General features: G+C 52.0%; 8 protein-coding genes across 8 annotated transcripts; 5 read left to right on the top strand and 3 right to left on the bottom strand.

Moving 5' to 3' along the window:
* Positions 1 to 303: 303 nt before the first annotated feature.
* GT037_010536 (xaa-pro aminopeptidase p) lies at positions 304 to 2,294 on the top strand (the record flags this gene model as incomplete). Its single annotated transcript, XM_038935583.1, has 4 exons — positions 304 to 379; positions 432 to 491; positions 539 to 1,034; positions 1,082 to 2,294. The coding sequence occupies 4 exons, from the start codon at positions 304 to 306 to the stop codon at positions 2,292 to 2,294; spliced, it is 1,845 nt and encodes a 614-aa protein (XP_038781833.1).
* A 625-nt stretch (positions 2,295 to 2,919) lies between these two features.
* On the top strand, positions 2,920 to 4,005 carry GT037_010535 (vitamin b6 biosynthesis protein; the record flags this gene model as incomplete). The annotated part of the gene is made up of 3 exons (XM_038935582.1): positions 2,920 to 3,048; positions 3,121 to 3,303; positions 3,394 to 4,005. The coding sequence occupies 3 exons, from the start codon at positions 2,920 to 2,922 to the stop codon at positions 4,003 to 4,005; spliced, it is 924 nt and encodes a 307-aa protein (XP_038781832.1).
* A 565-nt stretch (positions 4,006 to 4,570) lies between these two features.
* GT037_010534 (e3 ubiquitin ligase scf skp subunit) lies at positions 4,571 to 5,133 on the bottom strand (the record flags this gene model as incomplete). Its single annotated transcript, XM_038935581.1, has 2 exons — positions 4,571 to 4,918; positions 4,972 to 5,133. 2 exons carry the CDS (start codon positions 5,131 to 5,133, stop codon positions 4,571 to 4,573), a joined length of 510 nt encoding a protein of 169 aa, XP_038781831.1.
* Positions 5,134 to 6,362: 1,229 nt separating this feature from the next.
* On the top strand, positions 6,363 to 8,096 carry GT037_010533 (glycosyltransferase family 22 protein; the record flags this gene model as incomplete). The annotated part of the gene is made up of 4 exons (XM_038935580.1): positions 6,363 to 6,471; positions 6,528 to 6,907; positions 6,965 to 7,092; positions 7,142 to 8,096. The coding sequence occupies 4 exons, from the start codon at positions 6,363 to 6,365 to the stop codon at positions 8,094 to 8,096; spliced, it is 1,572 nt and encodes a 523-aa protein (XP_038781830.1).
* A 301-nt stretch (positions 8,097 to 8,397) lies between these two features.
* Positions 8,398 to 10,199, bottom strand: GT037_010532 (cdp-diacylglycerol-glycerol-3-phosphate 3-phosphatidyltransferase; the record flags this gene model as incomplete). Its single annotated transcript, XM_038935579.1, has 2 exons — positions 8,398 to 9,744; positions 10,056 to 10,199. The coding sequence occupies 2 exons, from the start codon at positions 10,197 to 10,199 to the stop codon at positions 8,398 to 8,400; spliced, it is 1,491 nt and encodes a 496-aa protein (XP_038781829.1).
* A 321-nt stretch (positions 10,200 to 10,520) lies between these two features.
* Positions 10,521 to 11,257, top strand: GT037_010531 (ndufa12-domain-containing protein; the record flags this gene model as incomplete). Its single annotated transcript, XM_038935578.1, has 7 exons — positions 10,521 to 10,571; positions 10,624 to 10,644; positions 10,713 to 10,719; positions 10,775 to 10,855; positions 10,905 to 10,947; positions 10,998 to 11,156; positions 11,206 to 11,257. 7 exons carry the CDS (start codon positions 10,521 to 10,523, stop codon positions 11,255 to 11,257), a joined length of 414 nt encoding a protein of 137 aa, XP_038781828.1.
* An 87-nt stretch (positions 11,258 to 11,344) lies between these two features.
* On the bottom strand, positions 11,345 to 12,892 carry GT037_010530 (uncharacterized protein; the record flags this gene model as incomplete). The annotated part of the gene is made up of 1 exon (XM_038935577.1): positions 11,345 to 12,892. The coding sequence occupies one exon, from the start codon at positions 12,890 to 12,892 to the stop codon at positions 11,345 to 11,347; it is 1,548 nt and encodes a 515-aa protein (XP_038781827.1).
* A 2,546-nt stretch (positions 12,893 to 15,438) lies between these two features.
* On the top strand, positions 15,439 to 20,818 carry GT037_010529 (uncharacterized protein; the record flags this gene model as incomplete). Its single annotated transcript, XM_038935576.1, has 3 exons — positions 15,439 to 15,503; positions 15,616 to 19,976; positions 20,028 to 20,818. 3 exons carry the CDS (start codon positions 15,439 to 15,441, stop codon positions 20,816 to 20,818), a joined length of 5,217 nt encoding a protein of 1,738 aa, XP_038781826.1.
* Between the last annotated feature and the right edge of the window lie 433 nt (positions 20,819 to 21,251).

Below are 21,251 nucleotides of genomic sequence, written 5' to 3'. Positions count from 1 at the left end.
ATGCTAGACTAAATACACATGTGCCTCTCCTTGGTGCCTGAGCGTAAGAGTTCTTGCGCTTGGCAAGGCTTGATTGGAGCCCTGGGCGATTGCGCTTAGTGCGGGAATGGATGCGGCGCTGGAGACGTGTAGGCGGGGTGTCGTGCATGTACCGATCGTAGGCGCGAAGCAGTGCTATACCTTATGCTCCTCCCGCGTTTTCTAGGGCGCTCCCACGCGACAGCTGCAGCATACGTAGCTAGAAAGACGCCTCCGTTTCCTGTCAGACCCTTTCACGCCTCTGCTGCCCTGCGTGCTATCGATATGGCCAAAGTAGACACGACCCAGCGGCTGGCGGACCTCCGCAAGCTCATGAAGGAGCGCAATGTCGACATTTACAGTAAGCGCGCTCACGACTAGACATGTGAAGACAGGCAACTAACACGTGTCAGTGGTACCGTCCGAGGACAGCCATCAGAGCGAGTATATCGCGCCAGGTGACGCACGACGAGGTCGGGCCCCCGCTTCCTATGGCGTCGCACCCGTTGACACCACCTAGCATACATCAGTGGCTTTACCGGCTCTGCTGGATATGCAGTCATTACGCACGAGAAAGCCGCCCTCTCCACCGACGGACGCTACTTCAACCAGGCCGAGAAGCAGCTGGACAGCAATTGGGAGCTCCTGAAGCAAGGCATACAGGATGTACCTACCATCCAAGAGTGGACCGCAGACCAGGCTGAAGGGGGCAAGGTCGTTGGTGTAGATCCAAGCGTAGTCACCGCAGCAGACGCTCGCAAACTCGCTGAGAAGATCAAGAAGAAGGGCGGCGAGTACAAAGCCATCGACGACAACCTGGTAGACCTGGTGTGGGGCGACCAAAGACCAGCACGACCGAGCGAGAAGGTCATCACTCAGCCTGAAAAATACTCTGGAAAAAGCTTCCAAGACAAGATCGAGGATCTGCGCAAGGAGCTGGAGAAGAAGAAGAGCCTGGGCTTCGTCGTATCTATGCTGGACGAAGTCGCCTGGCTCTTTAACCTCCGCGGGAGCGAGTATGGACTTCGTCCCTATATTAGAGAACACTACTGACAAGATGCAGCATCCCATACAACCCCGTGTTTTTCTCCTACGCCGTCGTCACGCCCACCGCAGCCACCCTTTACGTTGACGAGAGCAAACTACCCGAAGACGTCAAGAAGCACTTGGGCGATAAGGTCACAATCCGACCATACGAGGCTATCTTTGGAGACGTTACAGCGCTGAGTCAGGAGCTGTTTGAGGCGAGCGACAAGTCGAACGCACAAAAGAAATTCTTAACTTCGAATCGGGCATCGTGGGCTCTCAACAAGGCTCTTGGTGGTGACGAAAAGGTCGAAGAAACCCGCAGCCCAGTCGGAGATGCAAAAGCGGTCAAGAACGAGGTCGAATTAGACGGCATGCGACAATGTCATATCCGCGATGGAGCTGCATTGAGCGAGTACTTCGCTTGGCTAGAGGATCAGCTCATCAACAAAAAGGCCACGCTGGATGAGGTTGACGGTGCTGATAAGCTGGAGGAGATTCGCAAGAAGCACGACATGTTCATGGGTCTCTCTTTTGATACCATTTCATCAACCGGCCCGAACGCAGCTGTTATTCACTACAAGCCAGAGAAGGGTGAATGCGCCATCATCGACCCTAAGGCTATCTACCTATGCGATTCTGGCGCGCAATACCGCGACGGCACCACTGACACGACACGGACCCTACACTTCACTGAGCCTACCGAGATGGAACGTAAAGCGTACACGCTCGTGCTCAAGGGCAACATGGCTCTCGAGCGTGTCAAGTTTCCCAAAGGCACAACCGGTTTCGCGTTAGATGCATTGGCTCGTCAGTTCTTGTGGGCGGAGGGTCTCGACTATCGTCACGGCACCGGTCACGGTGTAGGATCCTTCCTCAATGTACACGAAGGCCCAATCGGCATCGGCACCAGGGTGCAATACTCTGAAGTCTCGTTAGCTGTAGGCAATGTGGTCTCTGACGAGCCTGGTTACTACGAAGACGGCAAGTTCGGCATCCGCATCGAGAACATGGTTATGGTCCGAGAAGTCGAGACGAAGCACAAGTTCGGTGATAAGCCATATCTGGGTTTTGAGCATGTAACGATGACTCCACACTGCAGGAACCTTGTCGATATGAGCCTGCTTACAGAAGACGAGAAGACTTTCATCAACGAATACCACAAGGAGGTCTACGAGAAGACGAGCAAGTTCTTCGAGAATGACTCTTTGACACTGGAGTGGTTGAAGCGCGAGACAGCGCCCTACTAGAGGATTAGGGTACCAGTATCAAGGTAGTCTTCGGTATTGGCACGGCGTTGGCATACTTACAGCGTTAGTAGTGTATACAGCAGCATGCATGGAGCCTGGCGTTTCCAGTGTGTCCCAGGGTTCTCTTAGGGTCCAGGATGAGCTGTTTGCCCCACTCGGCCCGAAATATCATCAGATGACGGCTCAGCTTGTACCTATCTCAGCAACGGCCACTGCAGACCAAATGAAAGCATACAAATCATCTGACTAAGCGACGGCAATTCACGGCCCTGGTTCACACTTTCCCGACGGCTGATTGGCGTGTAGACATTGCATGTGTCAAAAGGCGCGTAGCGGGGTCTAGATGTTGTCGCGCCGCCGCGGACTATGGCGGGGCAACCTCCGAGCTGCGAAGGCGGGATGGAGGGACCTTACAAAGGCAAAAAAATATTGCGATGCCGCGGGTACATGTACAGGTAATACATCGCGTTCGACTTTGACTCACGATCTTACCTCGTTTTCTCCCACTTAGACTTTAATTCTTCATCGTCTGTGATAACACTCTACTCTACGACACTACTAATTGACTTGACCTTACCTCCCATTATTTCCGAATCACTTCATTCACAACCCAAGACACGTCACAATGGCAACTGAACTCCCCACCACAAACGGCCACAGCGCACAGGATGGCGAGAACAACTTTGCCGTCAAGGCCGGTCTGGCACGCATGTTGAAGGGCGGAGTCATCATGGACGTTGTCAACGCTGAGCAAGTAAGTCTCTCCAGTGCTGGCGTCTAGCCATTCGAGCAACAAGACCAATTGCTAACCAATGTCGTCCCACAGGCGCGGATAGCAGAAGAAGCTGGTGCTTCAGCCGTCATGGCCCTTGAGCGCGTGCCCGCAGACATTCGATCCCAGGGCGGTGTCGCACGTATGAGCGACCCCAAGATGATCAAGGAGATCATGGACACAGTCACAATCCCCGTCATGGCCAAGGCGCGAATTGGACACTTTGTCGAATGCCAGGTACGACTTGACGACTTCCAACTTTTCTGTCTTGAGGCGGATCCGCACTTTCAGCATTTGAAAGACCCATTTGCTAACGCTTACGGATAGATCCTCGAAGCCCTAGGCGTTGACTACATTGACGAATCCGAAGTCCTTACCCCCGCCGACGCTATTCACCACGTCTCCAAGCACCCCTTCCGCATTCCCTTCGTCTGCGGCTGCCGGGGTCTCGGCGAAGCCCTTCGCCGCATCTCGGAAGGTGCAGCCATGATCCGCACAAAGGGCGAAGCCGGAACCGGCGACGTCATTGAGGCCGTCCGCCACATGCGTACCGTAAACAGCGAGATTGCCCGCGCAAAGAGCATGTCAGAGGAGGAGCTCCGTGTCTACGCAAAGGAGCTTCAGGTCGATTATGCGCTGCTCAAGGAGACAGCTAAGCTTGGTCGTCTGCCTGTTGTCAACTTTGCGGCGGGTGGTGTTGCAACACCCGCTGATGCTGCGTTGATGATGCAGTTGGGTTGCGATGGTGTCTTTGTTGGTAGCGGTATCTTCAAGTCTGGAGACGCAGCCAAGAGGGCCAAGGCCATCGTACAGGCTGTTACTCACTACAAAGACCCCAAGGTGCTCATGGAAGTCAGCATGGATTTGGGTGAGGCCATGGTTGGTATCAACTGCGGTACAATGGGCGAGGAGGAGAAGCTTGCTAAGAGGGGATGGTAGAGCAGGAAGATCATTTCAAAGGCGTCTTTTGGAGGCAGCCATGATTATTATTTGGCGTTCGGGAAATACAGCTCAAGTGTGGGCTACGAAAATGTATAGAAGAATAAGCTCAACTCGCAATGACGATCAGTTCAACATGGCATTCTACCCAGCTTTCATCTGTCATTATCGTTCGCTGTAACGAAAATAGAGGTGAGCAATTGCTGTGATGCGACACGAGAATTCGCAACGTCGTAAATCACGTCATTTGTGGAGCCGAGGTTCCGCGCGCAGTCACAATAGTTTGGAAACAGACCACGTATTTCAGATTTTGATTGGGCTACCTGCAATGGGTTCCAAATAGACGTATGGATTGCACCGTACAGTCAAGCCACCGTGATGTTCGTAACCTGCTGGCGCCCACTAGTCCTGCACCAGGGGCAGCTGCAGCATCATGCGCTTGCAAAATAATAATACCCATGAACTCCGCTGCGCCGGAGACTAAACCCATCAATATATCCACGGTCCGTGAACCTATGCGATACAGACGTACAGAGAGAGGTCAAGCAAGAGAAGGCGCATATTTTTAGCGGTCCTCGGCCCACTCGTTCTCGCGGCGGATCTGCTCCTCCTCCTCGGGGGTGAAGTCGTTCTGGATGTTGAAGGTCTTACGGATCTCATCGGGTGACTTGCCCTTGATCATGTTCGCGACGGTCTTGCATCCTACGTCGAGGAGAGCCTTGATGTCCAGGTAGTTGGCGGCGAGGATGATCTCGAAAAGCATCTCCTGGTCGACCTGCATGAACTTCTGGTCCCACTCGTCGATGTCGGTGGACTTCTTGCGCGAGTCGGAGTCGTCGTCCTGGGTGGCGGGAGGGTCGTTCTTGTGGTGGCCACACCACTCGACAACCTTCTTCATGACTGCCTCGTTGACCTGCGACTTGTTAGTAAGCGTTCTTGGAGGGTTCCAGGGAGGTCAAGACATACGTTGGGGATGGGAATAGACTCCTCGGATTCACCACCGAGATCCTCGAGCAAGTTCTTGATGAGGATGGAGCGCTCAGCGACAGGGCGCTCGACCTTCATCTCGACACCATCGGAGGTGGTAATGCTGATGAGCTTGACACCCTCGGCAGTAGTGGAAGCCATTGCGGTAGCTAGTTTGTGTGGTGTTAAGGTGGTTATAGAAGTGGGGTAGGGTGTCGATGGAGTCGAGCGGATGGACTGGATCGGCAGTTTCGATTGAAGACAGAAAGGGTGCGTTGATGGGAGGGTCTGCAGGCTCGGGAAGTGAGGAGTTATATATGCACAGGCGTTGTGCTTTCACGTTTGCGCGTGGGTGAGTGAGGAAAGGCAACCGCGGGCGAGCAGCTCCGCCGCACACCAACAATGAGGCTAAGCTCAGGCTGCCAAGCGTAACTAATTGGGGAAGGCGCAAGGCTACAATCGACAAAGGTACCCTTTAGTCACGCGAGAACCACGGTTTGTCCGCAGTCTCAGTTAGCTTTCTTAGGCATACACGCTTTGCTAACAAGCCAGTGATGAAAGACATTGTGATTTCGCGCTGTTGATTGTGGGCCAGCCCAGCAGATGCACCATGTTTGCGCAACTGGAACGGCCTATGGCGGACCCCCGCCCGCGCAAATAGTTGAAGGATGACTCTACGCCGCATTTGGGCCGGCAGAAGTTACCAGAATGCGACATAGACTTCGAGTCACTGGAGCTGGTGCCTGAGGCTAATACTGCGCGCATCAGATATCTGTCGTTGGTATCGACACATGTTGGCTATGGTATCTGGCTACTAGAAATGCAGGGAACTTGGGTGCACTGCAGTCGCTGCTAGTATGCCAACGACGAGTGGAGATGGATGCGTTGTAACGTAGCAGAATTCTTTCATTCATCATGCGTCGGCCCTGTAATGACAGATATGCCTGTAACAAACCCATGGACTCGAGATGCAGTCCTACGTATCTCGAGACAGGTACGCCATTGATGTTCCGCCACGTGACCTTTCAGCCTGCATAACGGATCCGCAGCGGCAGCCTAGAGCCTAGACAGCCCTGGCGTGGGCGAGTCCGAGATACCATCGCTTGCTGCCACATCGCATCTGATCAGGCCGCATGATAAACGGCCGATATATCAACCATGCTTTTCCGCCAGATGTAGTTCGCAGATCATCGCCGTGCACGAGTCGCGAAACTCTACCCACCATTCGCTATTGATAATCGGCCCCCCTATCCGCGTGCAACTCATGTTTGACGTAGGCCAGCACTAAAACATTCGCTGGCCTCACTTTGTGCAAACAAACACACAACAACAGATATGCGCCTGCGCAACCCCGCCATACTCGACAACGGCGCACCTCGACTTTCACCATCATGTGGCGGAGAGTCTACTTCTTTCTAATCCTTGTGCGCATCTACTTTGCCCTGTCGCCCAGCTACCTGCACCCGGACGAGAACTTCCAGGGCCCTGAGGTCATCGCTGGTATGTCGCGACTCTGTCTGCGTGTCCTCCTACCACCACAACTGACCTGTTTCTAGGACGCGTCTTCTCCTATCCCGTCCACGAAACCTGGGAATTCACATCTGAGAACCCCATCCGCAGTACCTTCCCACTATGGCTTGCATACGGCTGGCCCATGTACATTTTGCGCTGGCTATGGGAGGGTTTCGGCTATGATGTCTCGCCGTCGGTCGTATACTGGACACTGCGAGTACTCATGCTGTCGTTGAGTGTCGTCATGGAGGACTGGGCCATCCATGAGCTGGTCGCTTCACCCCGCGCGCGTCCCGTTGCCGTCATGCTCGTCGCATCTTCGTATGTGACTTGGACGTTCCAGACACATACCTTCTCGAACAGCCTCGAAACACTGTTGGTGCTATGGAGCCTGGTGTTGATCCAGAGGATAACAGACGACAAGGTAGGTCTGCTTCGGTCCGCTTGCCGATCTGGGATATGCGGCTAACGCAAGGTGCAGAAGCGCTCCGGCATATTGGCCTCATCCATCCTCGGCTTCATGGGCGTCGTGGGCATTTTCAACCGCATTACCTTTCCAGCATTCTTGTTGCTTCCTGCGACGACCTTGCTACCTCACTTCCAGCGCAAGTAAGTCGACCCAGGTTGTCGTCTTCTCAACTTCAACTGACATTAACAGACCATTCTCTTTGGTCTTCTTGGCTACATTCGCTCTCTTCACAGCTTTCCTTGCTATCTGCGTAGATACCGCGTTTTATACCCCTGGCGAGTTTACCTTCTCAAAAGTCTTCAACGGGCCGGTTATTACGCCCTTCAATAATTTCCGCTACAACTCCGATTCCGCAAACCTTGCCCAGCATGGCATACACCCACGATACCAGCACTTCCTGGTCAATCTTCCTCAACTCCTCGGACCAGCGACGCCGTTTCTGTTCTTCTTGCGCAGGGCGCATATTTCTATGATTCTGGTCTCAGCTATTTCCGGCGTTGCCTTTCTCAGCATCTTCCCACACCAGGAAGCACGATTCTTACTGCCTGCTGTACCACTAATACTATCCTCAATACGCATACCAACTCCGCGTATCAGAAAAAGCTGGATCATCACTTGGGTCGTCTTCAACGTCGCTTTCGGCATATTGATGGGCGTGTACCACCAAGGTGGCATTGTCCCAGTCCAAATGAACATCGCCAAAACGAATGAGACAGTTTCTCATGCGTTTTGGTGGAAAACCTACAGCCCTCCGACATGGTTGCTGAATGGCAAGAACGAGGAGCTGCAGACCGTAGACTTGATGGGCTGTCCAGCCGAAACAATGATCGAAAAGGTCAAAGAAGCACTACCGCCTTGTCGGACGCGGAAACCACCAAAGGCTAATCGCGGCGCTGTTTACGTGGTAGCACCAAGATCAGCACATGCTTTGATACCATATCAGAGCCCCAACACCTCAAAAGAAGTCTCGTTGCAGGAAGTCTGGAGCTATCGTCAGCATCTCAATCTTGACGATATGGACTTTGCCGACGATGGCGTTTGGAACACCATTAACCGCGTTGTCGGCGATCGTGGATTGGTGGTCTGGCGAGCTACTCGGAATTGCTGGCCTGCACCTGAAGAAAGTGAACCTGTCTCTGAATAGAGACATACTAGAAAGAATCTTGGTAGTTCGATTTCTTGATTCATGGTACAAGATACAAGAAATCTGGCAGCGCAAGCTAAACACTCGATTTGTTTTCCCTTTACCTTCTTCCGCATATATACCCAACAAATCTTTTACGTAGTTTCTCTTAATATAGAATCAAACAAAAAGACAATGTCACATAAGTGCTCTTTCTTCTCACCGTGACGGATACAGATTCGGTGGTGAGTTTTTGATAATTGTTGATACATATATCATCATACCCTGCCTAACCCTGTCTATACAGACCCGAAGCCCTCCTTCACAGCGCCCCACCCAACACCCTAACAGCCCACATGGCCATTCGAACATTCATCCCAACCTTCCTCTCCGGCTTCTCAAACTCTTGCTCATTGACTTGCTTCGCATGTTCACCCAACCACTTGACTTCCTCACCCAATCTCCTTCTCAACTCGGGATCCGACGTAGCAATAACAACATTGGCCTCCAAATCAAGCTCATAAGAGCGTTTGGTATAGTTGCTACTCCCAATAACCGTCAAACTAGGGTCTTCCTTCTCCACCTCCGAAGAAGAGGAAGAAGGAAAAGTAACCCACAAGCCCTTGGCATGATACGTCCACCCGCCTTCCTGTCCGACCATACCTTTCTTCCACTCTTTCAGGATGATACTGTTGGCTAAACCCTCGTGCTTGACTTTTCGAAGAAAAGATTTTGCGAGATGTGTGTATGCGCCTGGCAACATGCCACTTACGCCTTTTGAGCCGTAGAAACCATTCGCGTGGGGGTGCGCGGTCAGCACAGTGCCGGAGGAGGGGCGAGTGGACAGAAGGAGACGGCGGAACGAGGGTGTCATGTTGAAGTAGCCGGCTGTGAAGGTCCAGGAGGACTTTTGGAGGGGAGGAGTAGTGAGATGTGTTAGAATTTTGGTCAGGGCGGGTAACTCCGTTGAGGATGGGAGAAGGGGGACAAGGGACAGAATGGGGTAGATTGTTGTTTTTGAGGTCGATGATGACGGGAGGGCGGAGGGAGAGTTTGACGGGACGAGCAAGTGGGCGAGGTGTTTCTCTGCAGCGGATCTGTAGTTTGATGGTGAGTCCAAGGGTGAGGGTGCGGCGTTTGTTGTTGGCCAGGACATGGTGTAGCCTCCACTTCCTTCTTGAGTACTGGGCTGAATGTCGAAACTCAATTTTGCAACACCATCATGTATCCTTTTGAAGTAGTCTGTCAAATCTTTCGATCGGAATAGGTGATACCGATCCTGTCGATTCGTGAAGTAGTCTTCACTCAGATTTGCTCCAGACATGATGATCTCGTCATCGACACCATACAACTTCATATGTTGCAAACCCCAGCCTTCGTTGATGCGTTTAGGAATGTATTTCTTTCGGAGACCGGTTAGATTGGGTGTATGGTACATGCGAACTTCTACGCGATCTGGTCCAAATTCTGAAATAAGAGGTGTCATAAGAGAAGCGGTTGAAGGGTTTGGTGTTTCTCTGGTTCCACGGAGAGCGTCAGTGAGAAAAGACACCTTGAGGTCTGGATTACGTTGAAGAGCATCCCGGATTGTGGAGATTAGTTCGTGTTCGGTTTTTCCAATGTAGAGGGTTGATAGGTAAATGCGATGTTGAGCTTTTGATATTTTGTCCTGATAGATGTCAGCATCAGATATAGTCGCTGTGAGTGCGCGCTTGCTCACGTGGCTTGGAGAATCAGTCGTCCAATGGTCATGATGCATTGACTCGCTGTTCTCAAACAAAGTACAAGAGAGTAAAGAACAGATTTGGACATCAAGGACAAACACACAACACAAGAGTGATGGTACAACAGCGAAATTTGTGACGAGTAGAGATGAAGAGCACCATGAGCATCTTTAGAGAAAGAGACGGCATAGTAGAAACGGAAAATAAATCATCATTACAGATAACAGAGAGGACGTAACAGTGAACAACGACCTACCTTTAACGTTTGATAAAACTCGGCGGGCGTCTGAATAATCTCAATCTGATCTGGCTGGATCTCAAATCGGGGCGCTATCTTGTCCAGATCTGTTGTTATCGTTGCAAGCATAGAGGCTTGACTCTGAGGCACCGGCGACGCCATCTCAGCATTCGAAGTCGAATATCTTCTCGTTGTTCTGAATGTCCGAGTGGGAATGCGGAAAGTTCTTCTCCCCGCAATCTTTGGAGCTTGGGCACGTAATAAGCTTCGTATTATCATGTTGGACCTTTGATTTGTTATGACGCCGACTGCTGGTATGTGCTTCGACTCCTGAAGTTTTGATGCACTTTGGGGTTGGGCGACAAGGATGACTTGGAAGCTAGCGCGTTCTTGGTAAAGCGTGAAAGTGGGGCTTGGCACCGTCAATCGCGAAGCAGCAACATCCGACAAGCATCACCGACGCTGAGCAGACCAACCGCCGCCATGTCTACGCTTATGAGAACACTGCGCAACCTGCGCCGAATTGGCCTCAAGGTACACTTCGATTCTTGTAATAATTGGCCTCGCAATGCTAACACGTCCACAGGAATATGGCCATCAAATGGCGGTACGCTCGCATCCCCGCGCCCTCACCTTAAACCGCAGATAGACTGATCGAGTCGCCCGCACGTGTAGAACATCGGTACGCTTGGATACGAAAAAGCAGGCAGGATACGGGAGGTGCTAATATGGTCCAGGTGATACCAAAGCCGGAACCCTGATCGGCCAGGACAAGTACGGCAACAGGTACTTCGAGAACTTGGAGGAGGAGCTTCCCCGTAAGAATCAGGAACCTTAGAGATCAAGGCTGTCGTCTGACCAGTACAGTCCGAACCCGCTGGGTCGATTACAAGGACAAGGAGTTCGATCCGTACGTTATATTGCACAACGGGGCGCGGAGCAAAGCTGATTTTGTGACAGTTCTCAGATCGAGCCCGGATGGCACGCCTGGATGTCGTACATGGTCGACAAGTCGCCAGCCGCAGACAAGCTTCTGCAGCGCCAGGTCCGCGTCTGGGAGCCGAAGGAGCATAGGCCAACCCTCACATGGAGCCGTTCAGGATACAAGCCTTACAACACGTGCGTTAGAGAACTCGATTTGGGGCGATGGTATGCTAACGGTAAACAGCGTCAAGCCCAAGTACTCTCCATGGACACCTGTGGCCAAGCCCCGACAGTAGGCAATTCATTTCCTATATTAAGCATTGTATATACCAAGAGAAGAAATGGATGTTCCACATGCTGTCAACCCTTCCAGACGTCTACACTCAGAGCCCCTTCGTCAACATTGGTAAAACTACCTCCTTGTTAAATTGCCACAGCGCACTGCTATCATGTGCCCTAAACGCAGCTCCACTCCAATACGTGCTTTTCAAGCCCTGTAGCGCGTTCATCTTGTCATAAATCCCAGCCTTGATATCCTCAGATGTAGCTTGGACGTAGAATGGCGCATGCGACGTGTAAACGACAAATTCTGGCTCTGTTGCATTGAACTTGTCAGGGTTTGCAGCCTGTAGCCTCTTGATGCTCGCAACGAGTTCCCCTTTAATGAAATCGTCAGAGAGAGGATAAGTCGCATTTGAGACATCAGCACCGTAGTAGATTGCCTTGACACCGAGGATGGCGGTTGGTTGCACGAGGTAGATGCCTGGGATTGCAGGTAGGTTGTATGGTGTGTCTGGTGCGTAGTTGTAGATGAATAAGTCTTCCGGTATGCCCGTATTCTTGATTAGAGCGGAGTAGTAACCAGCATTGATAAACCTCGCAAGGACGTGACGTTCTTGCTCTTGCAGATCGAACGACGCAAGGAGATCTAGTTTCGGTGGGATGGTAATGAGGAGTTTCTTCGCACAGATCAATTTTACGCCGTCAGGTGTCTCGACAACGAGTTCCACGCCATCGTCGTGGCGTACTGAGTTTACCACTTTGGAGGACAATAACAAGCTATCGGCGTCGAGGAGCTCAGCCTGCGCTTTGCCGTATAACTCGCTGTTGTTGCGTCGAGCTGTAGAGATGAGACCGTTGGCAGCCAGCTGCGCTACTAGACCCAATCCGTTGACACGCGCCTGCTCCAATACTGGCATGCTGAGGATGTCCCCAGTACCTTGGTTCGTGCTGTACAGTGTTTGCACGATAGCTTCGATACCGTATTTCACAACGAAATCACCAAACGGCATGGTCAAATCTTCTGGAACAGGGTCCGGTAGGAACATTCCACTGTTCAGCTCTGGGTATTGAGCCAAAAAAGCACCATATGTTTGCAATCCGGCGCCTAAAGCCTCAGGAGAGGAAGCACTGATGTTGACCTCGCGGCCGGTGCTGAGGTCGTAGTTTGCGCGATTCGTAGCGAATTCCGGAATGGCTAGGGGTATATCGAAGCGAGCGAAGTAGTCCAGAACGGTACTCTCGTTGTGAAAGACTAGAACACCGTAGTCTTGTGCTCGACCAGTTACAGGGTCGGTGTAGGTCTCCGTGTGCCCTCCCAGACGGCCTTTGACCTCGACGACTACCAGGCTTTTGCCGGCATCTTTGAGGCTTATAGCGGCGTGGGTGCCAGAAGAGCCGCCACCTATTATTGCTACATCACGAGTGATGATGTCGTTGGGACTGAAGGCTGAAGAAGGGTATTTGGGGGGAATTGAGTGGACAGTAGATACGAAGATGAGGCAACGAGGCCCCCTGAGGGAAGAGAAGAACGCATCTTTGAGAGTGCAGAAGCTTCTTCCTACACACTGGAATAAACCGCAGGTCCTTCTAAGCTTATATACTATGTTTTTGAGATCCTGAGCATCCACATTGACATGTCTGGATCGCATCGCGAATGTGCAGATGCATGGCTACGCCTCTTGGGGTCCGTTCTACGTCGATGACATTGCATCCAACATTTCTCAATGTGCCGAAGCACACAGTAGCTCTTTCCAATACGTCCTTTCCCAATAGAAGAACCCAGTTGAAGTGCCCAAAAGCCTCGGAAGCATGCAACCTAAAGCCCTTACATAGAGGCGTAAGGTCAAAAAGCGATTCAGCATCGAGAATCCTACACACATTTTCACCTACATGTGTTTGCACCACTTACCATAGCCGTCCTCCAGCTCACCTTGCTTACTTTTGAAATAGTTGTGTGGAGTCAGACTGTCTCTGACTGGTCGGAAAAGGATCGCGGCGTAGCATGTGGCGCCCACTGATGTTTACTTGGCAAGGTCAGATCTTGTATAAGGCATACATTTGCCACCTACAGCGATTCGACATGTGTCTCGAACTAAAGAGGCTGACTGAAACAACCTGACCGGTCAATACGTTGATGTTTGATGGCACTCTTAGGCAAGTGAAGCGTCCACGCAGCCGTTGCATTGTCCGCATGGCCAAAGGAAGAGAGAATCTCAGTAGTAACAATAGTGTTGTGTATGCGGGTCAATGACTATGAAGGATTGTGATGGTAGCTTGGAAAGGTGGTATGAATGTAAGGAAGCGGCGTGTGTATAGTTAGTGCCTCGTCTGTATGATGCGGACAGTCCCGAAAGCATTCCTGTGGCAGCTCTGGATATGCGGGTTGAAAGCCAGGAGGATGGGTCAACGCGAAGTTCGCTGTGAATGAGCCAGTCGCTGCTTTTTGTCTGCGTTCGTACAGCTCCTCTATTACGTGTTCAGTCAAATTGCTCAGGTGGGCTTCCAAGATTGCCATGTCAGCGGCATGGACTATCCATACTATCGTCAGCGTGATCTCCAGGTCATGTCGCATTTCGCGGTGCGTTGTCTCATTTCAATTTCGAGAACGAGATTTGTACACGAATTCTCCTCCACACGTGCGAGCTGGTTGAACCTGGGTACTATGGGATTGCGAGTGAAGGCTTAGTAGCGGTGTCGAAGTTTTGGTGCCATGGTGTGAATATTCCTAAGACGTCTCCAGTATGACGGCAACGAGCACAGCGGTATCGAGACATGTTCACATGTCGCAAGACTCGAGAGCAGCGCGTCGTTCAACGCTGTGTTGCTTGGCCAAAGCGTTGAGCGCGCTTGGGGGAGCCGGCAGTCCTCAGATGGCGCCAGCAGGCATCTTAGGGCGAAATGTGTGCGAGGGCTTCACCGACTTGTAGGACGCACCTAACAAAGGGCCTATTGGCAATGTCAGCAGCGTTACAGGCCGCATGCACGGCAGATGCAGATTGGTAAGCTGTGGGGGAGCTAACGCTTGGTCCCACTACCCATGGCCCGCGGAGCTGGTCGCAGGCAGCTTGCAGCCACCACAGTACCCCGGACTTTCCTAAGTCCGGCAGCCGCGATAGAGCTGTCGTCGTTATAGGAAGGTCACAGATGACTCTCCGATGTCAGATACGAGTTATAGATAGAGTTTGTTGATGCTTATCGAATTCTGGGGCGGGCATGAGGCTCTTTAGCTCGGGACTCCAACAGGCACGGGCAACCATGGCATTCCTGGTAGTGGAGAGAAGCATCAGGCCAGACGTTGCGCAAAGTACATAGTAAGACGCCGTTGGCATATGGGCATTGCCCAGCGTGCACAAGACCTAGTTGCACGGGCGACATGAACCATGGCCCAACATGGAAAGCGGGAGATTCACAGCTAGTCTCAGTCTGCGCCCTTTGACCGGCTCTTTCGCCCTCGGGGACATTAACGACTCATTCTGATTCAATAACACGACGCTTTAGAGGTCTGAGGAGGCGGTCAGGACATTGCTGTGACTGTGTAGTGTGAAGCTGCAGGGCGGTAAAGCGCGAAAAAGCCGTGAAATGGATGCATTGCTTGCTCCGTGACACATGCGCAGCGGATGCGTGTGCTGCACAACCATGTCGCCTTGAGTCAAGCGGAGACATACCCTGTCAAACTATATGTCGTGACGATCTAGCTCTCCTGTCAAGACTACCCTCCATTCCGCGAGCAAGCACAGTAACGTTTCGAAAGAGGAGTTTGTGCTTGGTGAAAGTGTGCTCCGTTGCACCCGTCGTCCACAGAGCAGCAGTTATCTGATCGTCCGCTATCTAATCAGATCAGCCCGGCCTCGGTTGCACATCGGCTGGAATCTCTAATTACATCATTCGTCGATTCGCGCACGCGCGTGAACGTCAGTGCGGATCTGGAAAGGCTCTTGCGGCAACTAGGAGCGCAAAGCGAAGAAGCAGCATCTTCCCTCGCAAACCACCGTATCCTGGACGCACCTGCCTGGAGGCCCCTGCCGAACGTTTGTTTACTTCGGCGCAATCGAGCAGAAGGCGCGAATACACTCCCCGGCCCCTCTTCAGGTCCCAATGCGCCTCAACAGCCGTCAATAACGAGTGCGAGTGCTGGAGGGTTTGAACACCACCACAGGTCACAACAGGTCTCGTACAACTCGCAGCGGCAGACAGCATGTTCGCCCACTGTCGAGGCCCGCTCTGGGGCAGAGACGACTTTTCCAGGTGTTTCGAGCAAGAGTAGGTGCTTCTTTTTGGCTTGCGCTATCCCACGCGCTGTCTCAGATGCCACTGCAGCCGTCCGATTGGCGATGCGCCATCACCAACGACTCTGAGGGCTAACACGTCACAGCTATCTCCAAACATTGTTCCCTCTCATCGTATGCGGAGTATCCGTCGCTTACCTACTGGTCCAACTCTACTTCGCCGCCACCGCGTCCAAGTACTACCACGCCTACAGCGTCCTCGAAGATCCCGGCAATGTCTGGTCCTACCGAAGTCGCCACTACGATGGCGACGAAGCCGACAGCGAGGCCGACGACGAACTGGAGCGGAATGAAGACCTTGCGCTCCAAGCAGTCAACACGGTATCCACCATGGCTGTAGATAAACCTCGCGGGGAACTTACGGTCGTTATCCTCGAAGAGCTGGCGGTCCTGGCACAGCTTGGACTTCATGTCACTGTGCTGTTGACCAATGTGTGGGGCAAGCACGGCAAACTCGCTGCCATTGCCAATGTCGCTATTTGGGCCTACATCGCCACTCTAGCGTCCCTGCGACTGCTCCTCTCTAGCACGAGCAGGTTCTCGTTCCCCCATCTCTGGTACCACACTGCCTTCATCTACGGCTTCCAATGGGTCTTTAGCGTCCTCCTGTTCCGATCAGCCATTATCCATCCGCGATCGCCTTTGCACCAGAAGCTTATGATTGGCGATTTCGCCCTCGTTTCGCTACTGTTTCTCATCTCTCTGTGCTCTAGAAAAGGCAACAAGGCAGTAGAATTGGAGTATGAGGGCGACATCGCGCCTGCCCGGGAGCCTGTCGCTAGTGTTTTCTCCCTTGCTACTTTCAGCTGGGTGGACCCAATCGTTTGGACTGGATACAAAAAGACATATGAGCTTACCGATGTCTGGAACCTCCCTTCCAAGGACAAGGCCGCAGCGGTCATCGCGAACTACCGTCAAGTCAAGAAAACCTCTGGCTTGGCCTACCATCTTCTAAAGCACTTCAAACGAGGCCTACTCATCCAGGCAGGTTGGGCCGCCATTTCTGGTTTCCTTACTTTCGCCCCGACACTACTTTTGAAGGTTATCTTGGAGTACGTTGAGAAGCCCGACTTGACACCCGCCAACGCCGCATGGTTCTACGTCATCCTGCTTTTCGTCTCTGGCAGTTTGTCCGCACTTGCAGATGGTCAAGCGCTATGGCTCGGTCGAAAGATTTGCATTCGTCTACGCGCCGTCATCATTGGAGAAATTTATGCCAAAGCACTCAAGCGTCGAGCAGCAGCTACTACTGAGAAGACGTTGGGCGAGGATAAGAAGAAACAGGAGCAAGACGAAGAGCCAAAGGGATTGAAGCGCATGTTCACTTTCGGCAAGAACAAGAAGAAGGTGAATGGAGCCGCCAAAGAAGAAGACGCCACGAAGCCAGTATCTGACGCTCAGGTCACAACCGGCGCCATCATCAACCTCATGGCTGTTGACGCTTTCAAGGTCAGCGAAATCTGCGCCTATCTCCATTTTCTCTGGGCGAACACTCCCGTCCAAGTCGTTGTGGCTGTCTTCTTACTTTACCGCATCCTGGGCTACAGCTCGATTGCCGGTATCGGTATGATGGTCTTCCTGCTTCCTATCAACATGTATGTCGCGCGACAATTTTCCAAGATCCAGAAGCTCATTCTTGCGGCTACCGATGCTCGTATCCACACTACAAACGAGGTTCTTACCAATATCCGAATCATTAAGTTCTTTGCTTGGGAACAGCGTTTCATCGGACTGGTTAACGAGAAGCGATACACTGAGCTCAAGCATCTGCGACGGCGCTATATTCTGTGGGCGGTGGCAGCTACGATATGGTCGGGCTCACCAGTCTTAATCACGTTCTTATCTTTCTTAGTCTACACGAACGTCGAACATAAAGCACTTATCCCGTCTGTCGCTTTTACTGCTCTCTCATTATTCCAGATCCTTAGGATCCCGCTGGACCAACTCGCAGACATGGTTGCTCATGTTCAAGAATCCAAGGTTTCAGTAGATCGTATCGAGGAGTATCTTTCGGAACCTGAGACCGAAAAGTACGCGCAGCTTATCACTCAGAAGAAAGACGAAGATGGCCAGGCCATCATTGGATTCGAGAATGGTACATTCAGCTGGGGCGGAACCGACATGGCGGACCAGGCTTCAGCTGATGCCTTCAAGCTTATGGATCTCAACTTAACTTTCCGCGTGGGCAAGCTGAACGTTGTCGTTGGACCCACTGGGTCTGGAAAGACATCATTGCTGATGGGCTTGCTTGGTGAGATGACGAAACTCAAGGGAAGCGTCTACTTACCAGGTGGACTCAGCCGGGAAGACATGACTCCCGATCCTGATACAGGACTCACTGACAGTATCGCTTACTGCGCTCAGCAAGCTTGGCTTGTGAATGGTACAGTCAAGGACAATATCGTATTCGCTAGCCATTTCGATCAAAAGCGCTACCAAGATGTCATTGAGGCATGCTCTCTGAAGCGAGATCTCGAGATACTCGACAATGGTGACGAGACGATAGTAGGAGAGAAAGGTGTAACGCTATCTGGAGGTCAAAAGCAACGTATCTCGCTGGCTCGTGCACTGTACAGCAAGGCCCGTCATGTTCTTCTCGATGATGTCTTGAGCGCTGTCGATGCCCACACCGCCAAATGGATCTTTCACTACGCACTTCATGGACCGCTCATGGCCAACCGAACTTGTATCCTGGTCACACATAACGTCAGTCTCTGTCTGCCACATGCAGAGTTCGCCGTCGTACTTGAGAACGGCCGGATAGTCGCACAAGGAACAGCAGACGAAGTCATCACCTCCGGAAAGCTCACAGAAGATCTCACAAAATCACGGCCCGCTTCACGAGGTGCTTCCAAGCCTCCTTCTCAAGAACCTTCCTCGGATGCAGGCGAAGGAGCGAACGGTGATGCTAATCACGCCAACGGATCCGCCAATGTCACCATGAATGGCAAGCCGGACGCTAAGAAGACAACCGTCAGCAACAGCCAGGAGGAAAAGAAGGCAGAGGGTGGTGTCAAGCTCAGTATCATCACAATGTATCTGCGGGCTATGGGTCCGTGGTACTACTGGCTTGGTGCTACTATCGCTTTCGTAGCTGCACAAATCTCCTCGGTGTCTACTAATCTCTGGATCCGCACGTGGGCAAACGCATACGCAGAAAAGGGTTATGCTGTCATGGGTACACACCACCAGACTCCAGTCACACACGCGCCGACTCTGAGCGGTATGGGCACATGTATGAACAGCGGCACCTGCAGCTGGAACATTCCTTTCTTTGCAGCCCAACCGGAGCAGCAGTCGTATGCCTACAACACTATGCAAACCACTTTCAGCGCTTCGAACCCGGATGTTAACTCGGCGTACTTCTTGGGTATCTATGCCGTTCTTGGACTCATCTTCATGTTTATCACATTCTTACGAGAAGGCTTCCTGTTCGGTGGTTCTCTAGCTGCATCCAAACGCATACACGAACGCCTCATTCAGAAAGTTACGCACGCCAAATTCCGCTTCTTCGATCAGACCCCGCTCGGTCAACTCATGAACAGATTCTCCAAGGATATCGAATCTGTCGATCAAGAGGTGGCGCCTGTCGCTATTGGTGTTGTACATTGCTTCGCTTCTATCATCACGATCGTCATCCTTATCTCGGTCATCACACCTGCTTTTCTGATTGCGGCTTTCTTCATTTCGATACTTTACTTCCTCATCGGTCGTTTCTATATCAACTCATCACGCGACTTGAAGCGATTAGAGTCCGTACATCGAAGCCCGCTGTATCAGCAATTTGGTGAAACTCTATCTGGTATGACGACCATCAGAGCTTACGGCGATGAGCGCCGCTTCATTCGCGAGAACTTGAACAAGATTAACACCCAACATCGACCTTTCATCTATCTCTGGGCAGCTAACAGATGGCTTGCGTTCAGAGTGGATGTTGTTGGTGCTATGGTTGCCTTCTTCTCCGGAGCCTTCGTTGTGCTCAGCGTTGGGCGCATCGATGCAGGTGCTGCTGGTCTCGCACTCACCTACGCTGTCACCTTCACTGAGAATGTCTTGTGGTTTGTTCGTCTCTACTCCGCCAACGAGCAGAACATGAACTCGGTCGAGCGTGTCAAGGAGTACCTCGATGTTGACCAAGAGGCTCCCTCTGTCATCCCAGAGACCCGCCCACCTTCCAACTGGCCAAGCAAGGGATCCGTAGAGTTTATCAACTACAGTACGCGATACAGGACCGACTTCGACCTTGTCCTGAAGGACTTGACCTTCAAAATCCTTCCAGGAGAGAAGGTCGGTGTAGTGGGCAGGACAGGTGCTGGTAAAAGTTCAATGGCTCTTGCATTGTTCCGAGCATTGGAGGCTGAAAAGGGCAAGATCTTGATTGATGACATCGATGTTGGTACAATTGGCCTGCATGATCTGCGGGAGAATGTCGTCATGGTACCGCAAGGTAAGCAAATGTAGGTTCTATCAAGATTCAGCAAGTGCTAACATCCAACAGATCCGACCTTATTCACGGGCACTATCCGAAGCAATCTTGATCCTTTCTCAATCTTTACTGACGAGGAGATTTACACTGCACTACGCGAAGTCAACCTTATCTCAACGCTATCACGTCCGGCATCTGGCACTGTGACACCTACCGGAGCCGCCTCCCCACCCCGCGCTGTCCAAATCCCTGTCCCTACATCAGGCGCCGTGACTGCAGATGTCAATGCCAGCTACTCAGCCGCTACTACCAATCCCGGATCCATTCTCGCAAACCGCGACTGGGAGCGTGGCGAGACACAGGAAGACACCGTCTTAGTGATGCCCGACGGGCGTCCCGCAGACCAGGACGATGTTGCGGCACAAGCTGCGATGGAGGCCGAGAACAAGAACCCTTTCAAGAACCTGAACTCCCCAGTATCAGAGTCCGGTTCCAACCTGTCGCAAGGTCAAAGGCAACTGCTTTGTCTTGCTCGAGCGCTACTCAAGGCACCCAAGGTGCTGCTGATGGACGAAGCCACGGCTTCTATCGATTACGCAACCGATGCAAAGATTCAGGAGACCATCCGTCAGATCAAGAACACTACTATCACTATCGCTCATCGTCTCCAAACGATCATCGACTACGACAAGGTACTTGTTTTGGATAAGGGTGAGGTCATCGAATATGGTCATCCATATGATCTTGTTCGGAAACAAGACGGTTCCTTCCGGTCCATGTGCGAAACAAGCGGAGAACTAGAGACCTTGACCAGTACCGCGAAGACGGCTTACGAAGCGAAGTCTAAAACAGCTGCCGAATAGGGATCCCTGCTTCGAACGTACGATCGCGCACTTATTTTCCTTGTACATAGGGCTCAGAGGATGAACAGGGCGGATGGATGAGAGGGATGAAATTTAGACGGGGTTTGGAAAGAAAAAAGTAAGCGATCGAGACCCGCTTCTCATCAGGGCGCAAGCATATTTCCTTTTTGTTTCCTTGTCTCGGCGTATACCAGAGCCTATGGGTGGTTGCCTGCTCTTAGTGTACACATAGTTAAGTCTAATTGGCTTCTTTTGCGCCGCATAATCGACATGTTGACGTACCAAAGATCCGTAAGTCGTGGTTTGCCTAAACTTGCGCAGATACGACAAGTTTCAGTCAGCAGTGCTCGTCAGCAAGTGCATGCCGGCACTCGGAGATGTGGTACCGGAGATGTTGTATCGGATCTTGGCGGATGCTTGAAGCTGACCGAAT

This window comes from Alternaria burnsii (genome assembly GCF_013036055.1).
Source record: "Alternaria burnsii strain CBS107.38 chromosome Unknown 756, whole genome shotgun sequence".
Lineage (NCBI taxonomy): Eukaryota > Fungi > Ascomycota > Dothideomycetes > Pleosporales > Pleosporaceae > Alternaria > Alternaria burnsii.
The sequence above is the reverse complement of the archived record's forward strand: the minus strand, read 5'-3'. Positions and strand labels throughout refer to the sequence as shown.